The 20,358-nt window shown below is 35.7% G+C and overlaps 2 protein-coding genes across 5 annotated transcripts; both read left to right on the plus strand.

Annotated features, from left to right (window-relative positions):
• Positions 1–2,025: 2,025 nt before the first annotated feature.
• Positions 2,026–8,999, plus strand: LOC114276126 (putative beta-1,3-galactosyltransferase 2). 4 transcript variants are annotated; one of them, XM_028217897.2, is made up of 11 exons: positions 2,026–3,107; positions 4,928–5,024; positions 5,220–5,284; positions 5,393–5,604; positions 5,715–5,778; positions 7,056–7,128; positions 7,242–7,362; positions 7,811–7,898; positions 8,004–8,129; positions 8,227–8,342; positions 8,550–8,999. In XM_028217897.2, the coding sequence occupies exons 1-11, from the start codon at positions 2,995–2,997 to the stop codon at positions 8,696–8,698; spliced, it is 1,224 nt and encodes a 407-aa protein (XP_028073698.1). In that variant the 5' UTR covers positions 2,026–2,994; the 3' UTR covers positions 8,699–8,999. The 4 variants fall into 4 exon arrangements, with proteins under 4 accessions (XP_028073698.1, XP_028073699.1, XP_082740954.1 ...); XM_028217898.2 differs by having other exon boundaries at positions 8,227–8,336; XM_082884828.1 differs by having other exon boundaries at positions 2,453–3,107; positions 5,223–5,284; positions 8,227–8,336.
• Positions 9,000–10,720: 1,721 nt separating this feature from the next.
• LOC114276127 (CASP-like protein 2D1) lies at positions 10,721–12,966 on the plus strand. Its single transcript, XM_028217900.2, has 3 exons — positions 10,721–11,251; positions 11,805–11,916; positions 12,544–12,966. The coding sequence occupies exons 1-3, from the start codon at positions 11,085–11,087 to the stop codon at positions 12,808–12,810; spliced, it is 546 nt and encodes a 181-aa protein (XP_028073701.2). The 5' UTR covers positions 10,721–11,084; the 3' UTR covers positions 12,811–12,966.
• Positions 12,967–20,358: the final 7,392 nt, after the last annotated feature.

Here is a 20,358-nt window from a genome sequence, read left to right on the forward strand (position 1 = left end):
GGTTGAAATCCGCCACCATGATCAGTCATTTATCATCTATGAAGTAAGGTCTTTTTTTGCGAACAGATTAAAAGATAATTTTTTGATTTTTAATCTTTTTTAAATCACATTATTTTTTTATTTTTTATATATTATTTTTTAAAAAATCAAAAAATTAGTTGTTAACTACATGCTGTTTTGGCAACGCAGCAAAAAGTTACGTTTTGAGCAACTTTCCAAAAACGCCAACCCTTGCAAAAACGCCACTGATCCCATTTGGGAAGACCCAAAAAAGCCACTTACAAATTTATTAAACTACCCTCTGGAACATTATAATTAATTAATTCAAAAAATTGTTGAGATGTAAAAAATAAGGATATTTTGATCATTTTAGAGTGATGTGACACTTTTAAAAAATATTAAACCAAAAAATAAAAAAATTAATTTTTTACAAACTTCTCAAATCACTTTAAAAAAAAATCAAAAAAGACACCCCCACTCCTCAAAACAATCCTAAATCTTTGTGAAATTTTCAAAGTTGACCCCAATGAGGGAAAGAAAAAGTCAACCACAATCAAAACTTTTTAGTGTAGATTTTTAATAAAATTTGATCAGAAACAAAACATGATTCTTTTATATAAGATTACATTAAGACTTTGTTTGCGAGTTGGTTATTTTAATTGATTTTTTATAAATATATATATATATATATATAAAGTGATATAATAATTTATAATAATTTTTTTGACTTTTTTACTATAAACTTACCAAACAAAGCCTAATACATTTAATAGTTCTTAGTTTCGATTATTCGAATTATATCTATTTAAAATAATTTATATATTTTTTTTTGAAAAACTACATGTCAAAAATACTTTAAAAAATTAATCGCAAATTTATGTTAATATTTAAAATTTTATTTTTTAATATTTATGAAATTTACTACTAATTTAAAAATATTTTTTTCAATTTTTTCCTTAGCCATAAATTACTATAAAAAACCCTAATCACATAGGGTGATTTCTAGGGTTAAACACTAAGGAGTCGAGACCCAAGATGTTACCTTTAGGTAGTGTTACATAGCAACGCTACTCAATTATGTAACGGTAAATCGTAAACTCGCACAGATAAGGATTCAAACCTATACTCCTGACACGGGGTACTGTTAGCAGGGCTACTCAATCACGTAGCACAATAAGTAGCGAACTCGCAGATAGGTGGGGATTCGAATCTGTCATGACCCATCCCGGTGCCTAGGGTTGGATTCTCAACTAGTTAAATTCTAAAATTTCTAAGATTAGTTCGAAGTAACTAAATTAAATAATACGGAGAAATGAAAAAGATGTAAATAAATATTTGAAGCGTGCATAGAAATTACTATTTATGTAACATAATTCAGATAAAAATTATAAATAAACACAAGAGAAAAAAAAGAAGAAAAACACGATATTCATCTCAAGTCTAGGTCTTGATTAATGGAGCAAACTATTCTTCCTTAAGTTTCTTAAACTGAAAGGATTTTAACAGTTATAAACACATAACAGAGTGATGAATATTATACTAGAGTATAATGGTATATAAATCACCATGAATAATTATTTAGGCTAAATAATGAATAATTTTGGTTCGAATAACATAATTGAATGTTAATATACTTAAAAAAACATAATTTATGTAAAATAATTTATAAAATAATAAAATAATTTATGACTACTTAAAATATAATAATATAATTCATTTTAATAATGACCTTATTATTTTTATTTTTATTTTGATTTTTTCTAATTTTCGCGACTCCCCTGACCTATTGCCTTCTTTTTTCTTTTTTTTTTTCGCAAGTTGCTGTCATGGTCCCTTCTATATTGGAGCCTACGGAGGTGATTCACCCGAGCACCAAGGTGAATCACCATTCATACCTTAACTCTTTTACATGTGGCTTTTGCTGGAAATGCCACCTTTGCTTCCCTTTTTCCTAATTTCATTCTGACTCCAAATACTTTGATACTTTCAAGGTTATTTTGATTTGGTCTCAAACAGTTTTTTAACCACGGTTTGATAGTAACAATACTTTTAATTTTATATTACATTTTAATATGTATAATTATAAAATTTAAATATTTTATTTTACCTAATTTTTATATTAAATCAATTAAACAATTGAAATGTCACAAAATTCAAACTCCAAGCACTAAATATGCTTTTGTATAAATCTGAAAATTTTCGTCATATACTGTCATCCGAATGACTGATTTTAAAAAGAAGGGAATCTCAGATCTCAAAATTCATATCTCCAGACATTATCACATTGCAACACTTCTTTGGTTATTTTGCCAAATTTTTTCCTTAGCCATAAACACTATCAAGCTTTTCACCTTCAGCCGACATAAGAGAAGAAGGGCATTTAGGTCATTAGAGTAATTCCAACAATGACCGACATGTCTGACAAGGGAGGTTTTGTTACGGACGGTTTATTAAATATTAACATTTACTCTTCTTGATCACGGTCTATAGAGAGAGAGAGAAAAAAGACGGAGAGTAGTTCTAGTTGGTGAGTCTCCCTCTCAAATTCTCCTACTCACCATCTCCTCCAACCATCTTCTTTGCCCCTCTTCCAACTCCAAACTCTCTCACCCATTAGACACAGAATTCTATTCTTTCTAGAGAGGCAAAGTCTTTGACAAAATACGTATCTTTTTATCCTTCTATATTTGCTTCTCTGTTCTACTTCTCCTGTTTTATTTGTTAAGTTCTGCTTCTTCTGTTCTGTCTCAACATAAGGAAACCCAGAGAGAGCGAGAGAGAGAGAGAGAGAGAGAGAGAGTGTGTGTGTGTGTGTGTATAAAGCTAATTTTTATATTTCTTGCTATTTACAAGGTCGATTGGTGTTATATTGAGAGGAGGACATGGTTATTCGGATCTGTTTCTGAGTTTCTTGATCCGAGTTGACTCAGAATTCGCAAATGGTTCTCTGTTGTTTATCTTCAATCTTGATTGATTAAAGAAAACAAGACCACAATGTCTTGGAAGAGCAAAGGAGCAGAGTCAAACTCAAAGAGTGTTTTGTCTCGAAAATTGACTCTTCTGCTGTGTATTGGATGCTTCTGTGTTGGAATGCTCTTCTCTGACAGGTTATCTACAATCTTTCTCAAAATCCCAATTGATAACTTCAATTGATTTCGATTTCTATGCCCGACATGTTCAATTTAATGAAATGGGTATCAATTGTTTTATCGGAATCTTGGTTATTGTTTTTAGTGGTTTTACAGATTTAGGTGTCAGTGGGTTTGTGAACTCTCATCATATGTGTCGTAATAAGAATTTTGAGATGGTGACGATGGTAAATTCTTGTCATTTGTGGTCTTCTGGATTTGGGTTGGGGATTCCTAGGACTTTTCAGGTAGTGCAGATGGAATGGAATGAATGTTTTTATTTATTTATATATTTTAGCATATTAGTAAAGTAGGTTAGCACAACCTAACCTTTGTTTATTCATAAACTCGTACTCCAAACTTTTCTCTGAAAATTCTAGTTGTATAACCAATCCATTGGTGGTCTTTTCAATGTGGGTTGGGGGTTTTATTTTTTATTTTATATATATATATATATATATACTCTTGATGTTAGCAAATTAGTAAGTTAACTGGATGTTTGATGTTTGTCCATAAGCTCGCATCCCCAAAATTCCTCTGAAAACCCAGAGGTACAACCACTTAAAGCATAAATTTCTCCATATCTCTAAATCTCCCTCTAGAAACCTAGAGGTACAACCACTTGAGCTACGCCCAAGCTTGGTGTGGAATGTGTTGTTTTGGCTGCCATTATGCTTTATCTCTCACATGCATAAAGTAGGTGCCTATTTATGTCCATTTGAGTCTAAACATTGGGAATGATCTGAACTTTTTGTTACAAATCTAGATTGGATAATTAAAATTGACAGGTTCAATGCCGCTGTGATGCATGTGTTTTAATATTTTAGGATGATATCTTTATTTTATTTTATTTTATTTTTTTTGGAACAAATTTTAGGATGATATCTACCAACATCATTTTTGAAAAGAACATTTGTCATTGTCTTACTCCAACTTGCTTTTCTGCTGGTGTAGTGATATTGCTTTATGTGTTTCATTCCTCAACTCAACCACCTTGAATCTTATTTTATTTTCTGTGGATGTATACTTTTCCCTATTTGTTGAATGTGACATTTCTCATGACTTGACAATTAGAATGTAAGCAACATGCCAAAACCCAATAATGTGAACGCAACATTTGAATCTGTAACACATCGGTTGTTTTTCAAAACACCTAAAAACCAAACCAAACCAAGCCTTAAGTCCCATCAAAACACCTATATGCTTAAATCAATTTGGCCTACATCTTTATTGACCTTCCATACCTTTTTATGGCTCTTTTTGGACTAAGTAATATGCTGTTTACACCATCCTAATGTTGGAACTTAGGCAGCGGTAACTTAAGTACTTAAGTTTTATGTCGACTCATATGCAAGAACTTAACAATTGTAGAGGTTAGATGCTGCAGGACAAAGAAACTTGTCAGTTGGGCACTCTAAATACTTAGCACTATAGCATGTAGTGATCAATATCTTAAGTACGGAATTGAAAGCTCATATTGAGATTTTTAGCATCTGTACTAAATGAAGTAGGAAGCCTGACAACCAGAATGTAAAAATCCCCATTAAATCCTTTATGACATGAATCCTAATATGAATATGAACTGAGCATATAACCCTTGATACGTGATAGAACAGAATGGCAAAAAAATATTCATGTAGCCTATACCACTTGATTAGGACACAAGGCTTAGTTTGGTTTGTATTGAAAGTAGGTTAGAATTTGCTGCCTGATGACTAATATTGTTCCTTATTTCTTCATTTTGTTGCATAGAGGCTTCTTGTATACATTTCATAATAATCAGGATGCTTTGGTAATAGGATGTGGACTGTGCCAGAAGTTAAAGGCATGCCACGGAGAACGGGGATCGAACATAAAATGCTAAAGTTTGCCTTGGAGGACTGCGATCCAAGAATAGTGAGTACTTGTATTAATTATATAACTTGGGAATTTATCCCCACTTCGGACACGGGAGGGTTGATGACATATTGATATCACAGAAATCATCTCTCTCTCTTCTTTTTTTGGTTCCCTCAAAAATTCCTAATTATTGTTTTCCAATTTAGAGGCTTATTGGGACCAACCTGATTTACTTTTTTATGGTTTTACCAGAAGGATGAAAAGAAAGAGTCAAAGGACATATTAGTAGAAGTTTCAAAGACACATTATGCCATACAGTAAGCTAACTCAGGTTTCATCATAGCTGAACTTCACTGAGATCGAAAATTCTGTTGATTTGTCCATTGACATGAATGCAAAATTTGTTGCCATATGTGACGGTGCAGAACACTTGATAAAACAATCTCCCATTTGGAGATGGAATTAGCTGCTGCAAGGGCTGCACAAGATTCTATTCTTAGCGGTTCTCCCATATCCGAAGACTTGAGGATTACAGAACCTCATAGGAAAAGAAAATATCTAATGGTCATAGGTGTTAACACTGCTTTTAGCAGCCGAAAGAGAAGAGACTCAGTCCGTGCTACTTGGATGCCACAAGGTTCATAAAATCCCCTGCATTTTTGTTTTTGTTTTTGTAATTATCCTTTGAATTAATTAGATTTGATTCGTGACTATTTTTTTTATTTTTTTAATTTGTATGAAAATCAGGTGATAAACGAAAGAAACTTGAGGAAGAAAAGGGTATCATAATTCGATTTGTGATAGGTCACAGGTAGGTGATGGAGAAAATTCAAAGCTGATCTTGATTAAGTACATCTCTCTTATTTTTAGTCTTGTTTGTATTATTTGGAACTTCTGTTGAATAAATGCTCTTTTATGAGAAAGCTTGGATTCTGATGGTTGTTGTCTGGCCATCTCTGGTACTGTGTGGATGTGGTCCCAATTTTAGTTGAATACTTCTTTTTTTGATAGTTAGCATTCAAAGCAGTCTAATTTATGGTATACCTATTTTTCTAATGATTTTATTGTATGTTATAGTGTGTATAAAGAAAACTTTGTTATTGTGACTTATCCAAATTAAAATAGAGAAAATAGTTATATGTGACATCACCATCTCAATCATGGCATAGATGCTTCTTCAAATTAATAGTTTTTTACCTTTTTGACTTCTTAAACAATAACTCGTAAAGGGCTTATAATTATCAACTTTAAAATACCTTCTACATCTCGATTGTTATAATTTAGAGAATGTGTTCATGTTGTGAATTGATTTTCAAAAACACTTGTTTAACTAGAGCTTTTAAAGATTATTACCATTTTTTCTTACCCACAAAGGTGAAGATGTTTAATGTGGCTTGGGGACATGACATCAACTAGTAAACAAACTACTTTAAAATTTATTTACTTTGTAATGATCAGAGTAGTCAAAGGACAACAAAATTCGCCAAATCAGAGTAAAAATTGGCAAGTCATAGTTTGTATCGCCTTGCAAAAATTGAAATATTTAGTCTTAGCATAAATAGGCTTAAATAATGAAAAATTTCTTCATTACCGGAAACTGATTAGCCTAAATTTTATCATACTTACCTTGCATAGCAGGATTTTAAAGCATTTTGGCGAGGCACAAGATTACTCTGTTGTTCTCCTTTCTTGGCTTTCTGTATGTTTCATGGTTGGACTAGCGAGCCCAATGTATATTTCTTGACGGTTCGTTAATCTTTATTATTTCACTTGTTTAGGATTGAAAACTTTCTTATTCACTTGTAATCTTAAGGTGGGATTACCATGGTACCGCCACCTCTTTTTGGGAAGGACTGTCCAGTAATACTGATACATGCCCTCTTCAAAATGATATTTAGGATTGAGAACATACCCTATTTTGCTCAAATGCGGAAAGGTAGTGCAAACTTTTGACCATTAATACTAAAGACAAATGGTTTTATTAATTTTTTTATGTGAACGTTTCCACATTATATAATTTCTATAGCAACTCATAGCGGATTCAATCTAATTTCCTTGCTTATTTCCAATTGGACATTTGGTCATCAGTGCTACGTCAGGTGGTATTCTTGATAGAGCTATTGAAGCAGAGGAAAAAAAGCATGGAGACATCTTGAGGCTGGTACTGCTATTCTATCTTGTTCCTCTTTCAGTTGTTTATCTCATCTGATATTGTCGTTACATGTTAATCAGGGAAAGCAATTGATCGGTCCTAACCTGTTATAATGTGAATAGGAACATGTTGAGGGGTACCTTGAACTGTCAGCCAAGACGAAGATATATTTTACCACAGCTGTTGCTCAATGGGATGCGGATTTCTATGTAAAAGTTGATGATGATGTTCATGTAAATATAGGTAGGAAGACGCAGATATCAACTAACATTCTCACGTATTGGAATGTGAATTAAATTGAAGTTCAAGAATTTGTTTAATTTTTTGGTCTTGCAAAAATTGCCTGAAGTTCAATTTTCTTGTTGTATAGTATATGTATGATGTACACATATATGTTATGAAACATAAAATATTGAATTACTATGCTTAGATGTTGAAAATATTGTTTAGTAGTATCAAAGCCCCCTAATTTGAAGTATACTCTTTACAGCATAGTTTGAGATGATGGTAATTTATTTTCTTCTTGTTGATCTTGCACATACTATTCCAAAGAAGGAAAAAAAGAAAAAGAAAAAAAAAAGTAAACTTGTTGATCTTGCACATGGATTTGGTCTGTCATATTTTTGTGAGGTCTTTTTATTCTCCTTTTTTTTCAATCCTTTCTTATGTGACTTTTTTCACACAAGTGCAGCAACACTAGGAGCAACTTTAATGAGGCATCAGTCAAAACCCCGGGTGTATATTGGATGCATGAAGTCTGGTCCTGTTCTTGCTCAAAAGTAAGCTAAGCTTTTGTGAAAGTAATCTCATAGAAGAATGTTGGGAATTTGATCCTCCCCTTGCGTGTCCTTTTCATTAATTTTTATTTTTCTTTTTGTATATAGGGGAGTAAGATATCACGAACCCGAGTACTGGAAATTTGGTGAAGGGGGAAACAAGTATTTCCGTCACGCTACAGGGCAACTTTATGCTATTTCGAAAGATTTGGCTTCCTATATATCAATAAACCAGTAAGTGACCATTACACTTGGAAAAAAAAAGTGATTCATCTTTCTTTGTATACTGATTTCTCTAATATCTTCTTACTCTTTATTGTAATCGTCTCAGGCATGTGCTACACAAGTATGCTAATGAGGATGTTTCCTTGGGATCTTGGTTTATTGGTTTGGATGTGGAGCATATAGATGACAGGAGATTATGTTGCGGAACCCCACCCGGTAATGGTATCAATTTCTTGAAGGTTTTAATGAGAATAATTAGGGTCAAGTTATATCGTATTATCAATTTCTCACCTGATTTATGACCATGCTATTGCTATGAAAATTGAAAAAACAACTGAGGAGAGAAAAAAGAGAATGTTCTTGGTGCTTGGGTGTGTAAGTTTTTGTAGAATCTGAAACTAATAATTTTGTTGATAATTGTTACCACAGATTGCGAGTGGAAAGCTCAGGCAGGCAACATCTGTGTTGCTTCCTTTGATTGGAGCTGCAGTGGGATTTGCAAGTCTGCTGAGAGGATCAAGGAGGTTCATCGACGTTGTGGGGAAGGCGAAAATGCCTTGTGGAGTGCCGCTTTCTGAGGGGCAGCATGTCTTCCAACCTCTGGAGGAAGCAAGACAATCCACGAGCTTGTGTCAGCAGTTATGATAGTAGAGAATTGTACCATCAAACTGTAAAATGTGTAATAGAGAGAGAGAGAGAGAGAGAGAGAGAGAGAGTGCTGATGGGATTCTTCTCCATTTTAGCAGAAGAGAGAGAGAGCCTTAACAGCAACAAATTAGTCTGAGAGAACCATTTTTTAGAAGTCTATTATATGAAGACTTGAGTGTCATAATAAAGTGCCAATCCTTTTGGCTAAGCATTTGCTGCTTTTTGCTTCGATGTGTATTTGTTTTTGTTACTCTGATTAGTTTTTATCTCCTTTTCATGATTGCAATTTCAATTAGTGATAAAGAGTGCTATCTTTTTAATGGTTTCTTTACTTCAGGCTGAAGCCACACTGCAAATTGGTGCTGGTTCAATGATGACTTGGATTTCCATGTGCATGACATCCTTCGCATCTGAAATTAAGGATTGATCTGGTGAATGAAATACTCTGTTGATTTCAGGTTCGAGTCAATTTTTTTTTTCCCTATTTTGTTAAAAAAAAAAAAAAATCACAAAACAAGCATAGGGATTATGGTACCAGGTCATTAGTATCACCATTATATTATTATTATTTTCTTTAGTAAGATTCACTCAAAGTATCCATGACTCATGAGGTTAAAAGTTTGCTTAAGAATATAAAAGTAAGTTCTTCCTGTAAAGATTTGGAGATTAGCTGGTGGAATGGGGCATAGTTATGGCTTTTCTGGGAAGTAAAATTCAAAATTGGAATAGGAGTTATCCAAAAATATTGAGCGTGTAATAGTGTTATCAATTAATTAAAAAAAATCAAATGAAATTAAATGAAAACCTTTATTTATTTATTTACAATGATGTTATGTTTATCTTCTCTTTATACCAAGTTTAGTTTGTCATCTCACATGACATTGACACATTTATAATTATTGGATGAATTTTGTCTATACAAACAATCTATGCTCGCATTTGGAGTTTCTTGTAGTTTGTAAGGCAAAATTGGACCGCCTAACCATCGACTGCTCTGCTAAAATAAATTTTGTGAAAAATAGCTATATTTGATCTCAGAGTGGAGTCCATGCAAGATCCATTGTATCAATGAATATGCCACATGAAATCATAAACTAAAATACAATATTATTGCACTTTTCTTCTTCTTCTTCTTCTTCTTCTTCTTCTTCTTCTTCAATTCTTCTTCTTCTTCTTCTTTGTTCTCTCTCTCCCTATTAAACAACTTGAAGTGTATGAATTGGCAAAATTGAATGAGAAAAGCTAGGGATCATGAAAATTTTTTCATGAAAATGATTATGAAAGATTTATGATGATACCTAGCATTGCTGAAATTGAATTAGTTATTTTTACTTACTTTTGCATCAAACCTTTTTTTATAGAAGTTTCGTGAGAAAGGATAGGTTTTAATTTTAGAAGTGAAAAGAAAGAGTTCTGAGAACTTTCTTTCTGGGAAACTACTGATTTATTACACCATCTACCAACAACGAAAAAAAGGAAAAAAACAATCAATCATCTGAATTAAATTGAGAAAGACACATAAATGACTTCTGTGAGTTCTGGCCTATATTTTCCTAGTTGACTTAACAAAATTTATTTATTTTTATTGAACTCAACATGGTTCAAACTTCAAATAAAAATCTTGAACCCACTCACATTAGCCATTTTTCAATCATGGTGGGAATCAACTAATTGTCCCAGTTGATCAGTGCTCATGACACTCAAATAAGAAGTCATGGCTTCAAAATCTTGAAAGGTTAATTGATGGTTAAATATTTTATTATTCGCACTTTTTAGAGTAATGCCTTTGACTCAATAATTATCCAGTATATATAAGACAAAAATATTACACATATCAAAAAAATTAGTCAAGATGAAACTCAAAACACCCTTTTATTATATAATGAAAAATGAAAATATTTATTATTGCGATTTTTAAAAATGTCAATCTTACATCATTCCAATGGAGTTTTAACATGTCTAAGTTATACTATTATGAATGGAGAAGTCATAATTCAAGATTTAGAAGATAGAGGCAAGTGGAATCAATCATGTCCACCTCTCTTAGATAACATCAGACCAACCAACCCTAGTAGCATGATTCCAACTCTGAAAAAGCAAAAGGCCCACTACTTCTCACTCTTCCCACTACAAACAAACTCTCCATCAAGTGCATAAATTTAGACCCTCACATAGCATTCTATTTCAATCCAAATGATCAATATTTATCCCCACATAATACCCATTTTCAATACTTAAACAACTTTCCCATATCTTCTCTCTTCATCCTTCTCCCTTTTCAACCTCTGTTTCTTGGGCTCGTCTTTAGTTTCCTAGATGAGAACTTTTTTTTATGACAATGTACCCTTCCTCAAGCTCCTTGATTTCTCTCTTAGGTTGTTTGTGATTCCTGTAAGTGTTGCCTCCATATGGTTAACTGTGACTAACCATCAGGACAACAGCACCTATGGGAACCTAGACTTCATCAATCTCCTAGGCCTCAAGTAAGAAGTATATATGATTAGAAAAATGAGTTAGACCTCTAAAAAGAGAACTCTAATGGAGTATTACTTTTTCTTTTTCTTTCTCATATTTTGTCTTTTACCTCACTGTTTATTTTTTTATATGTGCGCTAGCTCATTAGAGCTGCTCTAGTGCAGCTCTAATTAGAGCTCTGCAGCACTGCTGATATAATTATGTTGTTTCTTATGCTTAATTTATGTCTACTTTGCTTTATGTTGTTAGGTGTCTTGTATTGTTATTGTAAATGGGTTTTTTTTATAGACGTGCAGGGCCGATCCCATTTGGCCATTTTTCAACTAGGGTTTTTATTGTAAGAGTGTGACAGCATTGTAGAGTGATTGAGTTGAGAGGTTGAGAACTCTGTAATCCTTATCGCATAGAGTGGATTGTCGAACCACATCTATCACGTATACTATGTGTTTGATTGTTTATCTTTATTTTATTTTATTTTGTTTTTGTTTTTTTTATTTTTTATTTTTTATGATGGGAACCATTTGATTTCTCCATAACAATTATTTTTTTTTGTGTGTGCAGATACATGGTCTGCATCAGTGCCATTTCTGCTGGGTATGCTCTGGCTGCTGCTGTGTCCTCTTGGGTCAAATGCTTAGTAACTAAAGCATGGTTTTTCTTTGTTTCTGACCAGGTTGATTTTTACCTCATACCTTTCTTGATTTCTAACAATACCATCACAAGTTTGCAAGAAGTTCCTTAAAAACTACAAGGAAAAATTATTTACTGTTGTTTTTTCTCTGAGGTTGATTATTGATCTTGTCATTTTCTCCATTTAGTCCAAACTTGGTTGGTGAAGTTTGGTTTTCATGACAGAACTGTCCCACCAAACTCATCAGATTTTTTTGTTTTTTTGGGGATAATGAGGATATTCAAGACTTTGCTTCGACTAGTTCCCAAGTACATGAGATTTGAACTCATGATCTACGTTTTTATCAAACTTATTCACGATTCAACTTGTCACTTGACTAACCTCTTAGGTATTTTGTGGTTTGCTGAAATTATTTTGGGTGGGAAATGGAATGACTATTCTCATAAATTGATGAATGGTGATTCCATTTCAAATTTACATGTTTTTCTTTTTACCGAACGACATATCAGAATGAGTATTCTAACAAAATAACCATTTTACTTCATTAAACTGAACCAAAACTAGATTAGAATCTAATAAGCAGATTGTTCTTTGTATTTGTTTCATATTTTTCCTCTAATGTAATTCTCTCTCTCTCTCTCTCTCTCAATATTGTGGTGTGGTGGGCAGGTTGTAGCATACTTACTGGTGACATCTGGGGCAGCAGTGGGGGAGATTGTATACTTGGCATACAAGGGTGATAGGGATGTGACATGGAGTGAAGCTTGCAGTTCCTATGGAAGGTTCTGCACTAGGTTGAAGATAGCTTTGGCTTTCCATGCCTTAACTCTTTGCTGTTTCTTTGTCTTAGCTGTGATCTCAGCTTATAGGGTCTTTAGCATGTTTGAGCCCCCTCTTCCTTCCAAGGACAAAGAGGTTGAAGAAAGAACAACTTAAACATACAATACATTTATTATTCCTTTTGGATGGGTTGTTTTGTGGTAGCTAGGTAGGTTGCTCTGTTGCCTCATTGTAATGTCAACAATGTTTAGTTTTTAAAAACACTTTTTCTGAATTTTATATGCAAAGAATGCCACATTATTTTTTGATCAATTATAACTTTGTTAAAAGAGTATGTCTTTTGGCCCTTTTTTCTTGTCATTAGCATAGAGAGAGAGAGAGAGAGAGAGAGAGAGAGCATGGGATTATGGTTCTGAACACCTAAATCAGGATCGATGAACATAAAAAAAATAAAGAAAAACAAATGAACAAAGAATTTAAAAAAGTGGAAGGGCTTTTCTGTAGAAAGTCTAGATGGTTTGTACTCTGTTCCATGGTGACTCATCTCACCTACCACCACAACATTCGTTGCTGCTGCTGTTCTTTTACTCCTCCATCCAAATAGAAGAGACACGTGTCCATGAATGTTTGGATATGCAAAATTTGATCCAATCCCTCCATCTCTTACCAAACACTCTCCATTCCAAACAATAAAGTTGAAACTTTCATTTAATATGATCATATGTTTTTTCAATATCCAACTTTATAAATAAACTCCTCTTCTAGAATTCATCCCATGTTATTCATCAAATCGCATTCAAAATTTGTTTGTTTCCACAAAAACATTATGAGAATCTGACAGCTGTCTTTGACAATACCATCCTTCACGTGAATGACAAAAAATTTCGTCGAAAAATTTGCATACCTAATATCTGTGTCTTTTGCAATCCCTTTTTTGGAATTAAAGGGAAGAACGAAACATTAGGCTTTTCTCGAACTGACTTGTCTCACAGACTCCGACTGATACATTCAATTGTACCTATGATTTTCCCTAATCACCCGTTATTGCTAAGCTTAAGTTAATGAGAAAGGCTTAGGTTCCACTTTGTAAAATTTATTGACACCTTCAAAAAATAAAAAAAATAAAAAAAAATTGCTCTAACTATTTAAGCTTAAAGCTTAGATATTTTTAACCAAATGAGACCTTGGCACAGTTATTTAGGTGTTGGTAGATTGGTATCTGTTAGGCCGTTTTGAGAAGTGGGTTAAAATGGCCAAAATGTGGCTATTAAAAGAGTGCCACACCTGCAATTTAAGAGAATGAATGAATGTCAATACTCATGTATGATACTGCACCTCTAAAATCAACTTATAAGTTTTATTCAAGTTTTCATTGATTTTGTATTTATAAGTAGAGTAGTGTGTTGAAAAAAAAAAAAAAAAAGGGGGGGGAAAAAGAAGAAAATTAAACATTTTAAGATTAAAAAAAATTACAATGGGTAAGAATTATTTTGAGTGGAAGTGTCTGGGATGGGATGATACAAAACTTGATTTCAGTGCTAATAATCACATTTTAACAGAGAAGAATGGCTGGTGGCTGAAACGATATCAAAAAACAAGGCCCTGTGAGAATATGTGTTCTCCTAGGATTAGGAATAAGTGTCCTATATCTATTAGACTTCTATATATCTCAGTAATGTATTCATGTAGGATTAGGAATTAGTGGTACTCTATATAAATGATGTATGTATTCTTTGTTCAATAGAATTCAAGACTAATATACAGTTTTATTCAGAAAACTAACATGGTATCAGAGCAGGTTGAGAAACCCTAGCACCGTAGGTCTCTCTCCTTCTCTCAAACCTGATTGTTGATTGAAGCCATTTGCTTCATCAATCGTCAGTCGTGAATCTTCTCCTTGGCACAGTCTGGAGCCCTTTGCTTCATCAATCGTCAGTCGTGAATCTTCTCCTTGGCACAGTCTGGTTCGCAATTTCTCTCTCTCTCTCTGCCCTGGTTATCGGACGAAGTTTCTTACTTCGTCAATCATCTGGTTGGGTTTGATTCATCTGATTCCTTGCAACTGTTCGACTCAACTGGTCGATTCATCTATTCGACTCGTCATCTTCTCTCTCTCATTTTGGTTCACATGTGTCGGCTTCAGGTTCTCACTCCTCTAGTTTGGTTCTCTTGGCTCCGTCTGTTAACTGAGTTAGTGACACATCTCAGTTTGGTTCTTCAGTGTTTCCTTTATTATACTTTGACCTAACTATTCTACAACTTTGCTTTATAATGGACCCTAAAATTCAAGCCATTAAATGTAAACTCACTGGTGGCAATTATGCCTATTGGGCCAGTGTTATGAAGAATTTTCTTCTTGGTCAAAAAAAATGGGGTTATGTTTCTGGTTCTACTCTTTGTCCATCGGACCCAAAGGTAGAAGGGTATCTGTCTTCCTGTGACACTTGGGATTGTGATAATGCCCAAGTTCTTACCTGGTTTCATAACTCTGTGAATGATCGTATTGGAATGATGTTTTCCAAGTACAGTACTGCTAAGGAAGTGTAGGATTATTTACTCGGTGTTTATCAACAGTCCAACTTTGCCAAGCGGTATGAGTTGGAAACAACTATTCAGAGTGCTCGTCAGCAGGATCAAACTATTCAGGACTTTTATATTGAGATGACAGGTCTCTGGAATCAGTTGGCTCTTATGGAACCACCTAGTCTCAAGATACTAGACGCTTATATTGAGTTTCGGGAACAGGGTCGTTTAGTCCAGTTCTTAACAGCTCTCTCTCCTCAGTATGAGGCTATTCGATGTGGCATCCTTCACCGATCTCCTCTTCCTTCTGTGGATGCTATTATTCGTGAACTCCTCTCCGAGGAAACCCGTCTTAAGACGGCCAGTCAGACTTTGCCTCATTTTGTGTTCTTGGCTCCTGCCAAGCCACCCTTGTTATCGACCCCTCCTCCTCATCAACTTCAGGCCACTGCGAAACCCAAGAGAGGACCATTAGGGCCAGATGAGTGTGCTTTCTGCCATCAGAGGGGTCATTGGAAGAACAATTGTCCCAAAAAGGGACGTCAGCCTGCTCCGTCTTCTCAGACACAGTTCCGCGGTCCTACTTCGAGTACTTTCCGACCTCCTGCTGCTTACACTGCATCTACTCTGGCTCCCGATCTTGACTTGGTTTCCCTGAGTGCTCAGGTTGCACAACTTCAGCATATCCTGTCCACCTCTCAGTCATCCCCATCTGCCTCCGCTCTTACCTCTCTTCATTCAGGTTTACTTGGGTCCTCTTTAGGTATCTCTTCTTCTGTCTGGATTTTTGATTCTGGTGCCTCTCATCATATGACTCCTCACATTTCCTTACTTCAAAATTGTATTCCCCCACCCGTTCCTATTACTATTAATACTGCTAATGGATCTGGTATGTCTGTTTTATCTGTTGGGTCTGTCTTACCCTCTGCCATGTCTGCTGTTACTATTCCTTCTATTTTTTATGTTCCTCAGTTATCTGTTAGTTTGTTATCTATCAGTCAACTTGATGCGTCTGGTTTTGATGTTATCTTTTCCTCTTCTGTCTGTTGTGTGCAGGATCGGGTGTCCAAGAAGCAGATTGGGACCGGTTGTAGAATTGGAGATCTCTATGTGGTTGAAAGCTTGCATCTCCCCTTATCCACCTCTCCAGCTGTACTTTCCTCGGTTCAATTAGATTCTCAGTCGAGTCAGTTTTACTTATGGCATTCTCGTCTCGGTCATTTGTCTGTTGACCGCTTATGGTCTTTAGCTCAGTCAGGATTGTTAGGTAAAGTTTCTCCTAGTCAAATTGATGAATGTCGGGGGTGTAAACTTGTCAAAATGTCAGCTTTACCTTTTAATAAAAGTACATCTATTTCTGTTTCTCCTTTCTCTCTTGTGCATACTGATGTCTAGGGACCCTCTCCTGTTCTTACTAAAGGGGGTTCAGTATACTATGTGTCTTTTGTTGATGATTGCACCCGTTACACGTGGGTTTATCTTATGACTCATAAGTCTGACTTCTACCAGATATATCGTACTTTTCAGTCCATGGTCACTACACAGTTTGGATCTACTATTAAAATGTTGCGGTCTGACTTGGGTGGGGAATACTTTAAAACTGAATTCTGTGAATATTTGGCCAACTTGGGTACCATTCACCAAACTTCTTGTACTGATACACCTGTCCAAAATGGCCGAGCTGAGCATAAACACCGTCATCTTCTTGAGATAGCTAGGTCTCTTCTTCTCTCTGCCTCCGTTCCAGCTCCGTTTTGGGGTGAGGCAGTTCTTACTGCTGCTTTTCTTCTCAATCGTATGCCTACCCCCCTTCTTTCTGGTCGGTCTCCTTATGAGGCTCTTTTTTCTCAACTTCCTAATTACTCCCTCCTTTGTGTGTTTGGGTCTGCATGTTTTGTCCTTTTACCCTGTAAAGATAGGGCTAAACTTAGTGCCCGGTCTGTCCTATGTGTTTTTTTGGGATATAATCTCACTCAGAAAGGTTATCGAGTTATGACCCTGTTTCTCGTCGCCTTTATGTCTCCCGCCATGTTGCCTTTCTCGAACGTCTATCTTACTTTCAGCTTCTTTCTCTCACCGCCCTAGTTTCCAAAGAGGATTTGGTTCATATTGATCCATTTCCTTCTGAGATCCCATCTGATGAGTACATCTCCACAGTTCCTCCTGAGCTTATTCCATCTTCTCCTCCTGCTTCACCTTTGACTACTTCTCCTTCTTTGTCTTCTCCTCCTTCTCCTTCTTCGTTGTTAGTTTATTCTCATCGCAAGGTTTCTCCTCTACCAGTTGTCTCTACCCCTGCTGCTGATCCTCCTGCTTCTGACGACTCTGATCCTGCTGCACACCGATATCCTCCTCGAGCGCGTCATCCTCCAAAAAGGTTGGGTTAGTCTAATACTTGTTTTTCTGCTTTCTATCGCACCTTTTTGTCTGCTATTCACTCTTTTGCAGAACCTCAGTCTTACAAGGAGGCCTGTCAGGATCCTCATTGGGTTCAAGCTCTGGAGGATGAGTTGTTTGCTCTACAGAAAACTAGTACTTGGGAGTTGGTTCCTTTACCTGCTGGTAAGAATCTGGTTGGTTGCAAATGGGTCTACAAAGTCAAGACTCATTCTGATGGTTCTCTTGAGCGCTACAAAGCTTGTCTGGTGGCCAAAGGTTTCTCCCAAGAGTATGGTATTGATTATGAGGAGACATTTGCTCATGTTGCCAAGATGACTACTGTCCGTACTTTGATTTCTGTCGCTGCTATTCGTTCTTGGCCTCTTTGTCAGATGGATGTTAAGAATGCTTTTCTTAATGGCTATCTCACTGAGGAGGTTTACATGCGTCCTCCCCTTAGTCTTCACCATTCCTCTGACCAAGTCTGTCGTCTTCGGCGTGCTCTATATGGTTTGAAGCAGTCTCCTCATGCTTAGTATGATCGCTTTCAGACTGCTGTTACCGAGCTTGGATTTTATCCTTCTGCTTCCGACTCTGCTTTATTTCTAAGACTTACCTCGGCTGGTTTTGTTGCTCTCTTACTATATGTAGATGATATGATCATCACTGGTTTTGACTCTTCTGCTATCTCTGAGGTCAAGCAGCATCTATTCCGCACCTTCGAAATGAAGGACCTGGGACCATTGCAGTATTTTCTTGGCATTGAGGTGGCTTCTTTTCCCAAGGGTTACTTTCTGTCCCAGGCTAAGTATGCTAACGAGGTTATCCATCATGCCAGACTTACTGACACTAAGCTGTCTGATACCCCCATCGAGCTTAATGTAAAGCTCAACACTACTGATGGGGTTCCTCTAGATGGTCCTACGTTATATTGCGAGCTTGTGGGTTGTTTAGTCTATCTGACAGTTACTCGCCCTGATCTTGCCTATGCTGTCCATGTGATTAGTCAGTTTGTTTCTACCCCTCGCTCTACACATTGGGCTGCTTTGCTTCGGATTCTTCGCTATCTTCGCAGTACTATCTTTCAGGGCTTGCTGTTCTCTTCTACTTCTTCCTTAGACTTGGTGGCTTATGCTGATGCTGATTGGGCTGGTGATATTAATGATCGTAAATCTACTTCTGGTTTCTGTATGTTTCTTGGTGATTCCCTTATTTTTTGGAAAAGCAAGAAACAGACTGTTGTTGTCCGTTCTACTGCCGAAGCTGAGTATCGTGCTATGGCTCATGCTACTGTTGAAATTGTCTGGCTTCGTAATCTCTTATCTGAGTTGGGCGTCCCTCAATCTTCCTCGACCTCTCTTTATTGTGACAACCGAAGTGCTATTCAAATTGCTCATAACACTGTCTTTCATGAACGGACAAAGCATATTGAGATTGATTGTCACTTCGTCCCTCAGCATCTGTAGTCTGGCTTTATCTCGCTTCCTTTTGTCTCTTCGGCTCTGCAACTTGCTGACTTCTTCACTAAGACTCACACCACTGTTCGGTTTCGGTTCTTTCTTGACAAACTCTCAATGTTTTCTGCTAAAACACCTTGAGTTTGAGCGGGGGTGTGAGAATATGTGTTCTCCTAGGATTAGGAATAAGTGCCCTATATCTATTAGACTTCTATATATCTCAGTAATGTATTCATGTAGGATTAGGAATTAGTGGTACTCTATATAAATGATGTATGTATTCTTTGTTCAATAGAATTCAAGACTAATATACAGTTTTATTCAGAAAACTAACAGGCCCAACAGTGTGGAAAGCATCTCTTATTAATAGATTAGTTGAGGGAATGCTTTTAACTATCATTTTTTTAAAAAAAATAATGCTTTAACTATCTGTTTTCATGAATTTAGTATTTATTGTTATATCCCACAATGGATGTGTGTGTAAATAAAAAGTCAATAAAATAAAATAATTTAGAAAATAATTTAATAAATTAAATTTAGAATTACTTGCTTATAGAAATTGTAAATCGAGACTTGTTTTGGACACAATCTTCTTAAAGTAGATTTCGCCCTCGCTTTGGTGCTTCGAGTTTTAATGGCGTCTACTTCCTAGGATGCAACGACTACTACTTGATTTGCAGCACTACAAAATCAAGTCTTGCGAACCAAACTCTGCTGTAACTCTCTTTTTTTCTTCCTAAAAAATAAATGAAGAACAGATGCAGAAACAGAAGGACGAAAAGAGGAAAAAGAAAGAGGAAATACTTTTCAAAAATTTCGATGGAATGAAATGTTGGAATGCATGCTATTTATAGGAAACGTGGTGGCTTTCCAAAATAGGTGCCACCAGGAAAAACCTGTTCGGAAAAGGAACATATCTGTTCAGAACAGAAACAGATCTTTTTGGGTGTGATTTGCACCTGTTCGAGTGGACTTTATGAACCTGTTCGGATGTGTTTGGGTGAAGGGAAAAAAAAAACTGGACCAATTTATTTTGAATTTTGAAATCCAAAATAAAAATAAATAAATAAAATTTAAATGTTTATGGTCAAAAAAGATAAGTATTGGGCCGGATAAGCTCAACCCAACCTCACACATGCACGCGCGCCCAACTAGACAGCGACGGCGGGGCACGTGTGGTTTTTATTTTGGGTTCAATGGATATAGTCCACTTTACCCATAACCTCACTCTTGCACAAATTTGGGTACTCCTCGGGGCCTATCCCAAGTATCCCAAGTTAGAGTATATAAACCTATACAAATTCTTAAGCCTTTCCAATGTGGGACAAACACATTTCACAAATAT

This window comes from Camellia sinensis, chromosome 8, assembly GCF_055761805.1.
Source record: "Camellia sinensis isolate YWXY chromosome 8, ASM5576180v1, whole genome shotgun sequence".
In the NCBI taxonomy this organism is placed as follows: domain Eukaryota; kingdom Viridiplantae; phylum Streptophyta; class Magnoliopsida; order Ericales; family Theaceae; genus Camellia; species Camellia sinensis.

Bases quoted from the DNA above. Each gene is read 5' to 3' on its own strand.
- LOC114276127 (XM_028217900.2), top strand. From the start codon at position 11,085: ATGAGAACTTTTTTTTATGACAATGTACCCTTCCTCAAGCTCCTTGAT. The intron at 11,252-11,804 runs GTAAGAAGTATA...TTGTGTGTGCAG, and splicing joins ATCAATCTCCTAGGCCTCAA to ATACATGGTCTGCATCAGTG. The intron at 11,917-12,543 runs GTTGATTTTTAC...TGTGGTGGGCAG, and splicing joins TTTTCTTTGTTTCTGACCAG to GTTGTAGCATACTTACTGGT.
- LOC114276126 (XM_028217897.2), top strand. From the start codon at position 2,995: ATGTCTTGGAAGAGCAAAGGAGCAGAGTCAAACTCAAAGAGTGTTTTG. The intron at 5,025-5,219 runs GTGAGTACTTGT...TGGTTTTACCAG, and splicing joins AGGACTGCGATCCAAGAATA to AAGGATGAAAAGAAAGAGTC. The intron at 8,130-8,226 runs GTAAGTGACCAT...TAATCGTCTCAG, and splicing joins TCCTATATATCAATAAACCA to GCATGTGCTACACAAGTATG.